General features: G+C 35.8%; 1 protein-coding gene across 5 annotated transcripts in view; it reads right to left on the bottom strand.

Annotated features, from left to right (window-relative positions):
• Positions 1-16,710, bottom strand: part of NOX4 (NADPH oxidase 4) — a 166,089-nt gene that overhangs the window by 24,355 nt on the left and 125,024 nt on the right. For all 5 annotated transcript variants that reach the window (XM_019450053.1, XM_019450052.1, XM_019450051.2 and 2 more), the window contains one exon: positions 94-213. In XM_019450053.1, the coding sequence (XP_019305598.1) occupies positions 94-213 (120 nt within the window). The remainder of the gene's footprint in view (positions 1-93; positions 214-16,710) is intronic.

The raw sequence follows: 16,710 nt of genomic DNA on the forward strand, positions 1-16,710 counted from the left end.
ATTCTGTGAGGAATTATCTCATACTAAATGGGAGATGTTTAAAATATTGATAGTTCCCTATTTGAACTAATAAAATGGATCAAAATGACATACAGCAGGGTGTTGAGTATTGATGCAAATGGAGTTACTCCAATGCCTCCGGCCACACAGAGGCTAACCTCGTAGTTCAAGGATTCCTCAAATGGACTTCCAAATGGACCATCAATGTACAGCCTGTGGAGAAGGCAGACAAAGGTGGGAAAAATGAAAAGAAGTTAAATTAATTCTCTGTAGTATGTAGCAAACATGCTGAATCCAATTTCTAGGCTCTGTATGGCTCAGGCCTTATTTCATCACTTCTCATACTGACAAACCTAAAGGAATAAGAAATGTTATGTATAAACTCTCAATACTAAAACAAGTACATCTGTTTCTAAGCCTTCCCTTTTGAGGGAAAATAAAATAAAAAATATTTTAACATTAATTAAAAGTATAGAGAAGCATTTATAGGACCATGACAGATAGCTAAGGACAAGTTAAAGCTCTGATCATATTAGTATATTTGATTAAATTAAAATATCAATTGGTTTACTGTGTCTAAATTCAGTAAGTAAGGGTTCTCTTCAATAGCAAAGTCAGTAGTAGCAATATTTACAGAAACATTTACTATGTGAACAGAAAAGTAATAGAAGAAAAAAATAAAGAAACTGTTCCTCCTCTCTCCCTATTGAGGTTTATTAGTATAGAAACAGCTGGAGAATAATCTCAAAGGAATCTCCACTTACTTGGGATTGTATATTCAAGCAAGTGTGTGTGTGTGTGTGTGTGTGTGTGTGTGTGTGTGTGTGTGTGAAATCCTTAACTTCAACAAAACTTGCTAATTGTTCACTTAATATTTTTCCTCCATACTTTCTTAATAACAAAACATTAATTTATTCAGGGAAGCAAAGTGACCAGCTGAAACACTACACTGCCTAAAATCTATTGCATTTATTTTGACTGTGTGACTATGAACTTGTTGATGTAACGTAAATGGAAGTACAACCGGAAAAATTGGAAGGCTTCCCGAAGGAAGCTGTCTCAGTTGAAAGGTGCATCTCTTTATTCCTCCCTTTCCTTTTTTTCTTTCTTCTTAGTACCTAAAATGTTGACTTGATGGCCTTAATACTTGTCTTTGATGGCTGTAAAATTAATATAGCCTCTAAAAAACTACCTTGTTCTAGGTATCTTAATGTTAAAGATATGTTAAAGGCACTGCCATTTTAATGCTCTTTTTTATATATTTTATATATATTTATATATATATTTATATATATATTTATATATATATTTATATATATTTATATATATATTTATATATATATTTATATATATTTATATATATATTTTTATATATATTTATATAAATATATATATATATAAACTTTGCTAAAACATAGCAACTGTCCCCCGAAGTATATTTATGTTGTCAGTGTTATGATACACGTACTTTTTATTGTAAGGAACGACTGCAATGATAGATCATTTAATATCAAGCATTTGTGAACTTACTGGTTAAATGCTGAATGAATTAATGAATGGACAGTCTTTGGACCTCTGAGCTCTATGCATGTAGTCTAAGTTGTATACCACTACCCATGTCAGGATTTGGTTTCCTTTCCTCCTGGGTACTTATAGACTATACTTCTCGGAAGTTTTTGTGGTTATATTGAGCCATATATCTAATTCTGACCACTGGGCTGTGAGTAGAGGCAATACTTGCTACTTCCAGAATAAGGCAGAGAAAAGCGTTGTCCCCTCTATCAGAAGAACTAAAAGCCATGAGTTGAACCGGAAGATAAAAGGCAACTGAATCTCTGATTTATCACTTGAAGCAGTTGTTTTGGATCCACTGATTCACAAAAGTCACTTCATGAGTAAGAAATAAGTCTGTTTTGTGTCTTATCACATTTTCAGGATATTTCAAGGTTGACTAGTTACTATAGCAGAGCTTAGACCATCATGACCACCACGTATAGGGTTTATATTTAAATCCTCAAAGGACTTTGCAAAAGTACTGCTTTAAAAAATACTGTATCTAATAAAAAAAAGCTACTTATTGTACCTCAAGGAACAATAACCAAAGTTTGAATGCTTAAGGTAGTGTTCTAAACACAGCAGAAATTCAGAAAATATTGACAGATCAGATACCACAATATACCAATTCTTACTACATCCATCTTATTCATACTTTATAAATTATTCACTCAATAAACATGCACTATGTGCCAACTAGCTCTGTGATACTATTTTGGACTCAAAGATAAAACTGACACCATGACATCAAAAATGACTTTACTAGAGGGGTACATGGGTGGCTCAGACAATTGAGCATCTGACTCTGGCCCAGGCCATGATCTCATGGTCCGTGAGTTCGAGCCCCTCATCAGGCTCTGTGCTGACAGCTCAGAGCCTGGAGCCTGCTTCAGATTCTCTGTCTCCCTCTCTCTCTGTCCCTCCTCCACTCATGCTCTGTCTCTCTCAAAAAATAAACAAACATTTTTTAAAACATTTTAAAGAATGACCTTACCAGAGCTTTTGCATCTTCATATGAAAATCACATTAAATGGATTGGAGGATGAAAAAATTACTACAATGCTTTGATCTTTTTGAAGATAAGATCTTGGGGCACCTGGGTGGCTCAGTCAGTTAAGCATTCAACTTTAGTTGGGTCATGATATCAGAGTTTGTGAGTTCAAGCCCCACATCAGGTTCTGTCCTGACAGCTTGGAGCCTGGAACCTGCTTCAGATTCTGTGTCTCCCCCTCTCTCTGCCCCTCCCCCACTCACGCTGTCTCTCTCTGAATAAACGTTAAAATGAATAAATGTTAAAATGAATAAACATTAAAAATGAATAATTTTTTTTCAAAAAAAATTTTAAAGATAATATCTTTAAAAACATCAGTGATAAAATTGGCAGATGGTTTTAATATGTATTTAAAAAGCAGAATTTAGGATAGGATTCTTTATATTTATCTAAATGTATTTAGCTCCTCAAGTGCAATGCGTATTTTCATTTTATAAAGGTATTTTCACTAAACAGAAAAAGAACAACCTTAAAACAAAGCTACTAGAAGATATTTGAAAACTAAAGATTACTACATTAGATTATTGATAGAAATCTCAACATTATCCGTGGCTCAGAAACAACATATGTGAATTGATTCTACCATTTCTCACCATGTAAGCAAATCTAGAATATAAACATTAACTAAGAAAATTGGGCTTAAAAATAAATACTTCAACTGCAAAAACAGATCATTGCAAATGTCTACAGCAATGGAGGATTCTACTTTAGAATCCATTACACCTAGTACAATCTTCTCTTAGTCATTCATTCATTGAACAAATGCTCTTATGCACCTGTAATGTGACAGTGTTTGACGTGTCAGGGAAACAGAAATGAACAAGGAAGAAAAAGTCCTTGGCCCCTTGGTTCTTTGATTCTAGTGGAAGAGGAGCTAGCCCATAAATAAAGACACAAAAATATATATAATGTCATAGAGTGCTAAGTGCTTTTATAAACAGGTAAAATGTAATAATTACTGAAGTTATGTGACTGTTACATAAAAATGCATTATACTGTTCTGTTTACTTTTATATATGCTTGAAATTTTGCATAGGCAGTTTAAAGGGATAGTCAGAGAATGAGTCTCTGTGCATATGGCAATTGAACAGAGACCTGAATGAAGTGAAAGGGCAAGATGCAAAAACATCTGGAAAAAGAATCTTTCCAGCAGGAATAACAGGAAGTATAAATAAACAAAGCATTTTGGCTGAATGATATGTTCACACCAGCTAAACTCTTCTTGGGAAGTTTCAGCTCAGTTTCTTCATTCAATCTCCTGCTAACTTTATTTATGAATTTTTCTTTATCAGGACTGATACTCTGTTTGGATCAATCCCCGTCCTTTGTTCATTAACAAAATTTTTAGCTCCTATCCAATAAAAAGAACTTTTTAGGCTCTGGAAATTATGGCAGTGAACAAGAGACAAATATCCCTGTCCTTGGAGAGGGCTTCTCTCTGGTGTGATTATCTAACCCATCTTTCATTTGCATATACTTAAGAATCTTTTTTGTACAAAGTCCTAGAGATAGACAAGTATGTCTCCTCAATTATGGTGCTGCCCACTTCTTTACTTGTGTCTGCTTCTTATAAGAAAAAACAGACACAAGGACAGACATGTTATTTGACCAGCTAAGGATAAGAGCAAAATCATGAAAAACACCTCTCTCCTACTTGTCTGCTTTACAACCCACCCACCCCGCCCCCCACATACACCCTCCCCACGTCTGATGTTCCAGAATAAGTTTTAGAAAGAAGACAAGAATTCAGGGTTCTAGACATTTACTAGGGTTGGGATCATGGGCCACATACTTGTCCTCTCAAAATCTGATTTCCTTGCTTCAAAAAGGACCACTGAAATGTGGTGACACAGAAAAAAGTCTGCTTAAGAGTTGTACAGGGCCACCAATATCAGAAATGCTCTTTGTTAATGGCATCAATGAGCACCTGCAGTGCCCTGTCAGGCCAACTGAGAGGTCCAGTGTGACATGAGAAATGTTGATGGGAATGTGGTGTGAAGGACCTTAGATAATCAGCTGGGGTTTTTTCGTACCTTTCCATTTATTTTTTTCCTTATTTTTATTAAGGTTTTTTTTTTTTAATTACAGTATAGATGATACACAGTGTTAAATTTGTTTCAGGTGCACAATATAGTGATTCAACGATTCTATACATTAGTCAGTGCTCATTATGGTATGTGTACTCTTAATCCTCATCACCTATTTCACCCATCCTCCCACCCACATCCCCTCTGGTAACTATCAGTTTGTTCTCTATAAGAGTCTGTTTTTGGTTTGTCTCTTTCTCTTTTTTTCCTTTGTTGCTTTGTTTTGTCTCTGCATGGTATTTGTCTTTCTCTGACTTACTTCTCTTAGCATTATAATCTCTAACTCTATCCATGTCATTGCAAATGGCAAGATTTCATTCTTATTAAAATTTTTTTTAATGTTTATTAATTTTTGAAAGAGAGAGAGAGAGCAGGGGAGGGGCAGAAAAAGGGGGAGACACAGAATCTGAAGCAGGCTCCAGGCTCTGAGCTGTCAGCAGAGAGCCCGACGTGGGGCTCAAACTCATGGACTGTGAGTTCATGACCTGAGCCTAAGTCAAATGCTCAACCAACTGAGCTACCCAGGACCCAAGATTTCATTCCTTTTTACAGCTGAATAATATTTCATTGTATGTATATACCACTTCTTTTCCATTCATCTATCGACAGACACTTGGGCTGCTTCCATAATTTGGCTATTGTAAATAATGCTGCAATAAACATAGGGATGCATGTATCCCTTTGAATTAGTGTTCCTGTATTCTTTGGATAAATACCAGTAGTGTGATTACTGAATGGTAGGGTAGTTCTATTTCTAACTTCTTGAGGAACCGCATTACTGTTTTCTAGAGTGGCTGCAGCAGTTTGCATTCTGCTGCATTAGTGTTGCATTAGTGTTCCTTTATCTCTACATCACCATCAACACTTGTTTCTTGTGTTTTTGACGTTAGCCATTCTGACAGGTGTGAGTTGGTATCTCATTATACTCTTAATTTACATTTCCCTGATGATGAGTGATGTTGAGCATCTTTTCATGTGTCTGTTGGCTTTCTGTATATCTTCTTTGGAAAAATGTCTATTCAGGTCCTCTGCCCATTTTTTAATTGGATTATTTGACTTTTCAGATGTTGAGTTGTATCAGTTCTTTAAATATTTTGGATACTAACCCTTTATCGGATATGTCATTTGCAAATATCCTCTATTCAATAGGTTGCCTTTTAGTTTGGTTGATTGTTTTCTTCACTGTGCAGAAGCTTTTTATTTCAGTGTAGTCTCAATATTTTATTTTGCTTTAGTTTCCTTTGCCTCAGGAGACATATCTAAAAAAATGCTGCTACAGCCAATTTCAGAGAAATTACTGCCTATGCTCTCTTCTAGGATTTTTATGGTCTCATATTTAGGTCTTTAATCCATTTCCTGTTTATTTTTGTATATAGCGTTAAGAAAGTGGCCCAGTTTCATGCCTCTGCATGTTGCTGTCCAGTTTTCCCAACACCATTTGTTGAAGAGACCATCTTTTCCCATTGTATATTCTTTTATACTTAGTCAAAGATTAATTGAGCATATAATCATGGGTTTATTTCTAGATTTTCTACTCTGTTCCATTGATCTATGTGTTTGTTTTATGCCAGCACCATACTGTTTTGATTACTACAGTCTGTAATATAACTTAAAGTTTAGAATTGTGATACCTCCAATTTTATTTAGCTTTTTCAACATTGCTCTGGCTATTCAGGGTCTTTTGTGGTTCCATAAAAAATTTTAGGATTGTTTGTTCTGGCTCTGTGAAGAATGCTGGTGTTATTTTGATAGGGATTGCATTGAATGTGTAGATTACTTTGGGTAGTATAGACATTTTAACAATATTTGGTCTTCCAATCCATGAGAATGGAATGTCTTTCCATTTCTTTGTGTCATTTTGAATTTCTTTCATCAGTGTTTTACACTTTTCAGAGTATAGGTCTGTGTTTTACACTTTTCAGAGTATAGGTCTTTTATCTCTTGGTTATGTATATTCCTAGGTATCTTATTGTTTTTGGTGTAATTGTAAATGGTATCACTTTGCGCCACTTCATTATTAGTGTATGGGAACACAACAGACTTCTTTACATTGATTTTGTATCTTGTGACTTTACTGAATTCATTTATCAGTTCTAGTATATTTTTGTTGGGATCTTTAGGATTTTTCTATTTATACTATCATGGCATCTGCAAATAGTGAAAGGTTTACTTCTTCCTTAACAATTTGAATGCCTTTTATTTCTTTTTGTTGTCTGATTGCTGTGGCTAGGACTTCCAGTACTATGCTGAATAAAAGTGGTGAGAGTAAACGTTTTTATTTTATTCCTGACTTTAGAGGAAAAGCTCTGTTTCCCCCATATAGTATGACGCTCACTGTGGGTTTTTCACATAAGGTCTTTGGTAGGTTAAGGTATGCTTTCTCTAGACCTACGTTGTTGAGGGTGTCTATCATGAATGGATGTTGTACTTGTCAAATGCTTTTTCTGCATCTATTCAAATGATCATATGGTTTTTATCCTTCCTCTTATTGATGTGATGTATTACGTTGATTGATTTGCAAATATTGAACCACCCTTGCATCCGAGGGATAAATCACACTTGATCGTGGCGAGTGATTTTTTTAATGTATTGTTGGATTTGGTTTGCTAGTATTTTGTTGAGGATTTTTGTATCTATGTTCATCAGAGATATTGGCCTGTAGTTCTTTTTTTGCAGTGTCTTTATCTGGTTTTGGTATCAGGGTAATGCTGGTCTCATAGAATTAGTTTGAAGTTTTCCCTCCTTTTCTATTTTTGGAATAGTTTGAAAATAGGTATTAACTGTTCTCTAAATATTTTGTAGAATTTGCTTATGAAGCCATCTGGTTCTGGACTTTTGTTTGTTGTGTTTTTTTGATTACTGATTCAATTTCTTTGCTGGTCATCAGTCTGCTCAAATTTTCTGTTTCTTCCTGCTTTAGTTTTGGTAGGTTATGCCATTTGTGGTGTGGCTTGGTAGTTTTTCAGTTGGGACATATTTCTTTGTGTCCTCATTTTGTCTAACTCTTCATGTCTGTTTTGGTGTTTTAGGTAAGTCAGCTCAGTTATGCCTCTTGTTCTTGATGGTAATGATATTATGAAGAAGAGGTCCTCTAGTGCCCTGCAGTGCAGTATCCCCAGGGCCTGGCAAAGGGAATATCTACTAGGTGTGATGGTGTGCTCTGCTGTTGTCTTGGTCTTTTTCCTTCATTCCAGTTGCCTGCAGAGGCTCCCTTTTCTTGTTTTGGGCAGTGTTTGCTCCCTAGCTGGGTGGGACACATTTTAATGGGTATGCAGTGGTATGCCTGCAAAATGACACCTGCCACCACTGTGTGATGTGGCCCTGAAAAACATGCAGGTTGGGAGATATGGTGCGGCTTATGCAGGTCTTCCGGGGCAGGGGCCCATAGTACCAGCACTGAGGCAAATGTTACTGGGAAGGGAAGATCTGCTAAAGAACAGGGGGTGAAGTGTGGTGCAAGCCAAGTTAGGTTGCAGAGCCTTATTGGTTCCCACAGGTGGCTGTTGTTTATGCTGGGGGGTAGGGGAATGAAACCGCACAGACCAGCTCCTTTGTTCCTGGAGTCTCCCTGTGATCCCTGATCTCTGGGTCACACTCTGAGATGAAGAAATCACTCTCCCTCTTCTCATCCCACCGTTTTTCAAACTGCTGCTTCCACGTTGTGTCTCTGCTGATTGTGGTCCTTTATCTCTCTTTTTTAAATTTTTAATTCATTAATTTAAAAGTTACATCCAAATTAGTTAGCATATAGTGCCTTCTCTTTAAGGGTGGGGAATCAGCTTCCTAAAGCCGTCCAGGTTCTCCCAGAACTGAGCACACTGGCTTTTAAAATTCCAGGCTTTAAGTCCCACTAGTTGTAAGAACTCATGAGATTGAGCCCCTCTTGCTTTCACACCCAAATGTTATGGTGATTTGTCCTCCCTGTTCAGGAGCTAGCCAGTTGTGCAAGTCTGTTTCTCACCCTTCTCCACATCCCTGGCTCTCTCCCCACTGTGGACAGTCAGGGGGCCTGTATCTAGAATCCTTGGGTGTGGGTGGGAAGTTGTGGCCCCTCCTGCTGGGAGGGAAAAAGCCACCCATGCTGTGGGAAGCTGAGTTTGGAAGAAACAGGGAAAGGAGACTATTGGTTACAGTTGGTTTATTGTCCAGGAAACACAGAGTGATCTCCTGGGGTCATCTGCAGACTATTCTGTCTGTTTCACCACTGGCATCAGTCAGTAGCATCAGGGCCATTTTACTCCCAAATCACACCTTCGCCCTTCCTACCTTCTGCAGTATGTCCCCTTCTCTATCTTTAGTTATGGAGGTTGTTCTGCCAATCTTCAGATTGTTTCCTGTGTTATCAACACCGATGTCAATGAGTGTTACCTAGTTGTATTCATGCGACGAGGCGAGCTCAGAGTCCTCATACTTGGCCATCTTTCCAGCCTGTATCTTCTCTGTCTTTTTCAAATTTTGTTTTGTTTGTTTGCTAGAAATGTGTTTTCACACAAGGAGAAACAACATTTTGCTTCTTTGGGAGGAAAGATGAAGAATGAAATTACTGGTAATTTGGCAACAGCTGGGTTTTTGAGAGAGGCAGAAAGACAAACTACTGAAGTCATTTTTCGTATATTTAATGTGATTAATGTGTAAAATCCATTGCCTTTAATTTATGAGCAGTGATTTTTCTCCCATGTTAGTACCTGCTCTTTAAAGGAATGCTATATTCCTATTATTGTTATATATGTGACAAAATTACAGAAACTAAAGGCAACTCTCCAAAGTCTTGTAACAACATAATAGAGGTGAGATCAACCTGACATATTTTTAAATTTCAGCTGATGACTAATAAAAAGTTCCATTGTGAAGGACTCTGGAAAGAAAAGAATTCTAAGAAGAGGAGAGGTCCTCTTTCCTGGACCATTCGAACATATATAAACATTTTTTCAAAAACTCAGTAAGTTTTTCCTTGAAAGTAGAATCCACTTAACATATTTAAAATTGATTTACTTGTTTTCATGTGTAATGTTAATCAGCTGATAGACCAAGTATATCAGATCTCTTTTTTCTCAATGGAAAAATCCATCATCTGCAAATTGATCCAACTATATTAACAAATAAAATTACAACCAACACTTCTTGAAATCTTGTTCCTCAATAGTTCCTATTACTTCCCTCAAAACAAATTGATATAATAATAAATGAAAATAGAACTTAGACAATCTGAGAATTTATAAAATTATTGTAAGAAAGATGTTTATTAATTTAAGAAAATTGGGGCAGCTGGGTGTCTCAGTCGGTTAAGCATCCGACTTTGGCTCAGGTCATGATCTCATGGTTTGGGAGTTCGAGCCCTGTGTCGGGCTCTGTGCCGACAGCTCAGAGCCTAGAGGCTGCTTCAGATTCTGTCTGTCTGTTTCTCTCTCTCTCTCTCTGCCCCTCTCCTGCTTGCTCTTTCTCTCTCAAAAATAAATAAAAACATTTATGAAAATAAAAAAAAGAAAATAGATACTAATTATACCAATATTTCCCAAAAGGAGTTTCAAAGAACAATACTGTAAGGGAGAAAAAAGTATTTTGTAGTCAAATAAATTTGGGAAATGTGTTAAGGAAGTTTTTATTTGTTTATTTAAAAATTTATTTAATTCAAAACTCCTCTAGACCTTTCACATGCCAAGAATGCCTTATAAATCTCCAGGCAGGGGTAAACAATACTTTGTAAACATTATTTCATCATAAATTGTTTCTCCATAAAATATCTGCCAAGATTTTAGAGAATAGGGAACAAGTTAGAAATGGAGAATCAAGACAAAATATTACTCTTTAACAGACTACTGTCCTTGCTAGGTTTCAGAAAGAATACCTTTTGCTACAATAGACATTGCAAAAATTATTTTAAAGATTAAGTGGGTGGGAATTAAAGTGCATTTATTTATTTAACATGTAATAATGGAAAGTTACCATAAGTAAAGCCCACTACTACCTGCTGCAGCAAAACAAACAAACAAACAAACAAACAAAAACAGAAAGACGATTAATTGTAATGTCTGTCCACAAGAGGGATGCAAAGTGGGAAGTGGCAGGGACACTGCACTTAGTATAAAACGAAGCACCATCTGAGAAGTTACTTAATGTGTGTTATATATCCATGTTCCATATATACACAACGCTTTGTACTTTTCACATATTATCTGTCATAATCTTAACACCTTATGAGGTAGTTATAGTACTATTATCCCCATGTAGCAAATGAGGACCCTGAGACCAGGAGAAGTGCCATGACCAGTCTGAAATTCCACATGTTCAGATGGAGGATGAGGAAGAGTAAAGGTGAGGAGAGACAGATCAGGGTCAGGGTCTAGTCTGTAAAGAGAACCTTCTAGTTTGTGCATCTGTCACAGATCTAAATACATCTTCCTGCTCAGAAATAAGATGTGCTTTCCTGATAGCCATTGGTCAAATGTGAGAATTACCTGGAACTAACTCTGCCTGCAGGAAAGGAAGAGCACCATTGCCATACAGCTGCTTTGTCTGAGCAGCCGTGGGTTCCATCCTACAGGTGATAAAAGTGAAAAAGAATGCATATAGACACTTTGCCAATGATAGTCTTTGCAGTGAGAGGAAGAGGAACCACTGCCCTCAGCGAAAGCTAAATGGGTTTAAATGTTGGAACTGTTCAGTGGTGTTTAGGTGTTACACCCATGCACTCGCACTGTTAAAAAACACTTCCGTTGTGGAGGTTCCACCAAGGACCGACATGGGGGTGGGGAGGTTGAATAGCTCTGTGGTTACCATTCTGAAATTCTCCATCCTTGATTTCTCTGTCACCATAAAACTACTGTTTAATTACATTTTGATAAACACAAGTTTCTTAGGAATTAAAAATATCACATTATAGAAGAATAGACTATACTCAATAAATATATTTTAAAAGAATAAACAAAGGATGCGATGTGCTAGCCTAAGACATAAAAGATCTTGGAATTATTAGCTGGATCCACTCAAAATGGAGGGTGTGAAAAGGCAGTATACGAAGATAAGATGAAATAAATATTTTTTCTTAATAGTCACTAGGTGGATAACAACACTCAACAATTCCATGGTGTTTTAAAGATTAAAAAACACATTTGTATGAATTTCTGATTTGATCTCAGACCAATTGTGTGTCAGCAAAATATGGCAAAAATGTACATTCCTCCATATATTCTCTCTGGGTTGATGTCAAAGGAAGTATTGCTTTTAATGATGTTTCAAGGGATAACAAGCCTCAGGAGCAGTGAGGTTTCTACAGGGAATTGCTATCTTTAATTAACTATACAGTCAAAGGATTATTTTTCTGACCATAATAAATTTATAGGCCTACTCTTTTTGTTTATGGAAAGATACTACAATGCAAAACCATCACCCTTTTCCTTGCCTATCCTGACAACAATGGAGCTATGTGTGGTTGGCACAGTGCTAAATGCTCTAGATGAATTATTTATCATTATTAAATGAGAGCTAAATGTTATTATTTGACTTCATTGATTAGGAGACTGAGGTTCTGGAAGTTTAAATATTTGCTCAAGGCCAAACATCTAATAAGGGGCTTATGTCTACCACCTGAAAGAACTCCATTTCTGTTTAGAAAACAAACAACCCAAAACTTTCCAAAACAGGAGTTTTCTAATCAGAGAAATAATAATTGAATGTTTTATAAACGATTAGTAACTCCCTTTACACACAGAAATATTTTTACCTTAAAGTCTATTTTATCTGAAATAATTTTGCTTTGATTAGAATTTCTCTACCATATTCCTCACCTGCTTTACTTTCAGCCTTTCTTTATCTTTCTGTTTTGAGCAAATCTCTTGAAAACTGCCTACTGCTCTATTATTCCAGTGTTACAGCCTTTTCTTTGAACTGTAGAACTGAGTTCAGTTAAGGCGAGCCACTTACAACAGTGTCATCTTGTCCTGTTTAGCTGTCTCTCTTTGACTATTTATTTCTTCCCCTCTCTTCCTTCCTTGACTACTTTTATATTGTTAGTCTCTGCTTTCAGTTTTCTGTAAGTAAATTGTAATGTTTCACATGGTGAATTTATTTTTATGATGTTGCTTGGGATTTACTGGTACCTCTGAATTTGAGCTATTTTTTCTTCAAATATATAGCCTATATTCTTTCTTTTTTCCCTTCCTAATGGAAGGCTAATATAAAGAAATGCAGGAACTTCTCCCTCCATCCACTATTTCTTAAGCCTTTCTTTCCTACTGTCCATATTTGTGTCTCTTTATGCCACATTCTTGATAATTATTTCAGTTCTATTTGACAATCTATGGTTGTGTTAATCTGCTAAGTTTATGATATTGTATCTTTCATTTGTAGAGGCTCTATTGGCCCCCTTTCCAGGCTGCCTTGAGAAGTTTGTCTTTTGTCTCTTAATCATTATTCTAATGCTCTGGTTTATTCTTTTAGATATACTAAGCATTTGTTTTATACTTTTTGAATATAAAATTTCTATTAAAATATACTCATGGTATTTTTCCCCTCATTTTTAGAACTATGAGCTCATATTCCTTGGTGTCTTGTACAGAGGAATCCTTTGGAGATTAAAATGTGTCCCCCAAAGAGGATTTTCATTTTTCTCTACCAGATAACAGGAGGATGCCATGAATTTACAATCACTCCAAATTTTTGTCTCTGGGTTTATTGGGCTACATACATATTATGATTTCACTGTTCCAATCCAAGCGAGATGGAATGTATGGTCACTAAGTATTGGGGAAGAATTTTTTTTTAATTCTTCTCAGAGCCAAGGACAAAGTGAGTCAATCATCCCCACTATCCCCTTCTGTATATCAGGCTATTTAATCTCTACTTAATACACTGTGAATGGATTCTAGGCCATTTGCAGGGGTCTCTGATTCACTCTCCTACCCTCCTCAGGGTCCAGACCTCATCTCTTGTCCATCAACATAAGCCCATTGAAACCAGCTCTAACATTTGGGGATAGATAGACACATTGGTAAGAGCAAATATGAGCTCAAGTACTCACTTCACTTACTAGTCTAGATAGCAACTTCTTATGGCTTATGACCCAGAGCAATGTCATTCATTCATGTTCTACCATCTCAAACATGTATTAAAAACTATTTGAGTGAGTGTGTGTGTGTGTGTGTGTGTGTGTTAGGAAACATTTTTAGATTTTTTGCATGCTGTATTATCTAGTATGCTATATTTATTTTTCACTCTTAAGCACACACACACACACACATACACACACATGTAGATGAATCCTTACTATTAAACTTAGTCCCTATAGAAAATTAAGGAGAAATGCTTTTTCTCTTTTTATTTTGTTTTATGTATTGGATAATGTAGGCTTGATCTGCTGGCATGCAACTTGAAACTTCTATTCATATGCAAAAAACAGTTAAAATAACATTAAAGAAAAGCCAGCAAACTGTTCAACTGTTCAAACACTAGTACTTAACTGGAAACATGAATTACAAGCTGACCAATCCCTACTAAATTTTCAAGTGTAACATCTAGGCAAATTTCACACCCCACTCTAACATATATTTAAACACAGCTGTAACCCTCACTAAAATAAAATTTCCTCTGAAAGCTTTTAGAGGGAATATAGTCAGTTAAAATAAACACCCTTTAAGATTGAGTTTAGATTTTAGACTTTTGTACTACAATCAGCTTTTCCAACCAAGAGTCCTATTTTATAAATTTTATTTAATTTGAACTGTTTTTTATTTAGATAATAATGAATTCTTTATTTCTTGTCAACTTCTATGGCTATAGGCTCAAATATTTTACAATTTTTTTTTCTCAGACAAGTCATTCCATCATTTTCCTGTCTCTCCTTTTCCTACATGGCTACTGATCTTCCTGCTGAAAGCTAGGTGTAGAGAAAGCTTTTCTCTTAATTGCTGGCTAACTTTAGTTTCTTTAAGCTTTCATACCTGAGATTATATTTTGTTTTGGCTATTTCCTTTCCATTAGTTTAGAGAGAGCTCAATTTAATTAGGAAATAGACCATGGCTTCTACTGTATTATGCATCTTGCTGTCTTCAAAGCCAAAAAGGAAAAAAAAAAAAAAAAAGGAGAGAGAGAGAGAGAGACAGAGGAGAGAGAGAGTGGGGGTGGGTGGGGCAGAAAAGGTGGGACAAATAAGCAAAATAATGTTGCAGAATATAATTCAGTATAAATGAACCAAAGTCTTTCGTTCAAATGAAAAGATTGTCAAGCTGCAATAAAAAAAAAAAAAAAACAAAAAAAACAAAAAACAAAACAGAGCAACAGGTCTTTTCAAGAGATTCAAAAGATTAGGTGTCTCATATCAAACTTATACTTTGTATACTTTATACAAAGAAGTTGAAAGTTAAAGGGTAAAGTATAGGAGGGAAATTCTAGCAAAAGCAAAATAGTTGTAGTTACATTGATTTCAGATAAAATAGACTTTAAGGAAAAACATTACTATAGATATACTGTTGCTAATTACTAATAATCCAGCTATCTATGCTTTCAGATGTTTCCTTTATCATCAAAGACAGATGACTATGAGGAGGAAGACTCGTTTCTACTCTCTTCTCTCCTGCTTTGCCTGCTGAACATGTATCTCTTCCCTGGCAACAGATGTAGTAAAATGTGACTGAAGGGAATGAAAAGACTTCATTAGGCTGTGACTAAGATGATGTGGCTCGTTTCTCTTCAAAGTGTGGTTCTCAGATCAACAGCATCAATTTTACCAGATAACTTGTTAGAAAGAGAACTTAAGTCCCAACTTCAGATTTATTAAATCAGAATCTGTGTTTTACTAAGATTTCAGGGTGATTCACATGTATATTAAAGTCTGAAAAGCAATGCTCCTGTGCATCTTCCAGGGAACTCCATAATGTCAATAGTGAAGTGGGATTTCCCCTTTACTTTTCTTGTGTATTCTGTGAACATTGTCTTCTCTGAGAGTTTCTGAAAGTGATGAGCTAGTGATTTCAAGATCTGGAGGATAATGTCTACTATCTGAATATGAATATTTCCCAACATTGTATGATCAACAAGGAATGCTAATAAAATCACACATAACCCATGACTTCAACATTACTAGGAGACAGGGAATATCTGTTATAGAAAAATAATCACTAAGCACTAACAGAAAAAAAAAGTGGTTGAAATGGAAGATAGGCAACTAATGTCCAAATTACATACAACCGTAGTCTCCAAAAACCAAACCAAACCACTACAATCGCACAGAACTAAAAAAATAAAGTCCAAGAAACTAAAAATTCAGGAATACCATCAATAAAATCTCACCCTATTAAGTTGCATGGGCTTTGGTAATTAACTGTAATATTAGTAGATTTCACGAGTGTATGGATTTTAATGTCCTGCCTCAGCTTCCCCTGCCATCCTTTTTTCCTTTCCTAGGTGAACTCCAAAATGTTGATTTCAATGTTGAGACATTTACCAACTGCAACATTTTCCAGACAGAATGAATAATCACTCTATTGCAAGAAGTTTAAGTCATTCTAGCTTCTATGCTTATTAAACAATTGATCAGAGATTCTTAGTAAACAAGAGGGAAATTATATAATTAATAAGTAAAACTGACAGAAGAAACAGGTGTAACAGGCAAAATACCACACATGGAAGTAGTTGGAAAACAATGAAACCCCATAAGAATAAAACATAATTTTCTAAGTACAGCCAGCCCTACTGTCTAGACATTGCCAGATTTCTTCCTTTGGTTTTATCACTAACTCAGAAACCCAAGAAAACCAGGATGCTGTGTTAAAATAGTGTAGCCCATTAGTTATCTCCAGTTGCTGGTAATTAGTAGGCACCAAACAAATATTTGTTGAAAGAAGTACTGAAAAAAAAAATCTGTTCAACATGTTCATTTGCCTTTAACTTCAAGACCACTATAGTGAAGTCCTCATTCACTGTTGGGGAGAATGCTCTTAGTAGGGTGAAATATTCTATTCTCAAAACTTCCACAGCAATTTTTTTCAGTACAGAAATTTTAACAGTAAAAATCTGCCTTTCAAA

The sequence above is a fragment of the Panthera pardus genome, unplaced genomic scaffold (genome assembly GCF_024362965.1).
Source record: "Panthera pardus isolate Hobbes unplaced genomic scaffold, ASM2436296v1 HiC_scaffold_12, whole genome shotgun sequence".
NCBI classification, from domain to species: Eukaryota; Metazoa; Chordata; class Mammalia; order Carnivora; family Felidae; genus Panthera; species Panthera pardus.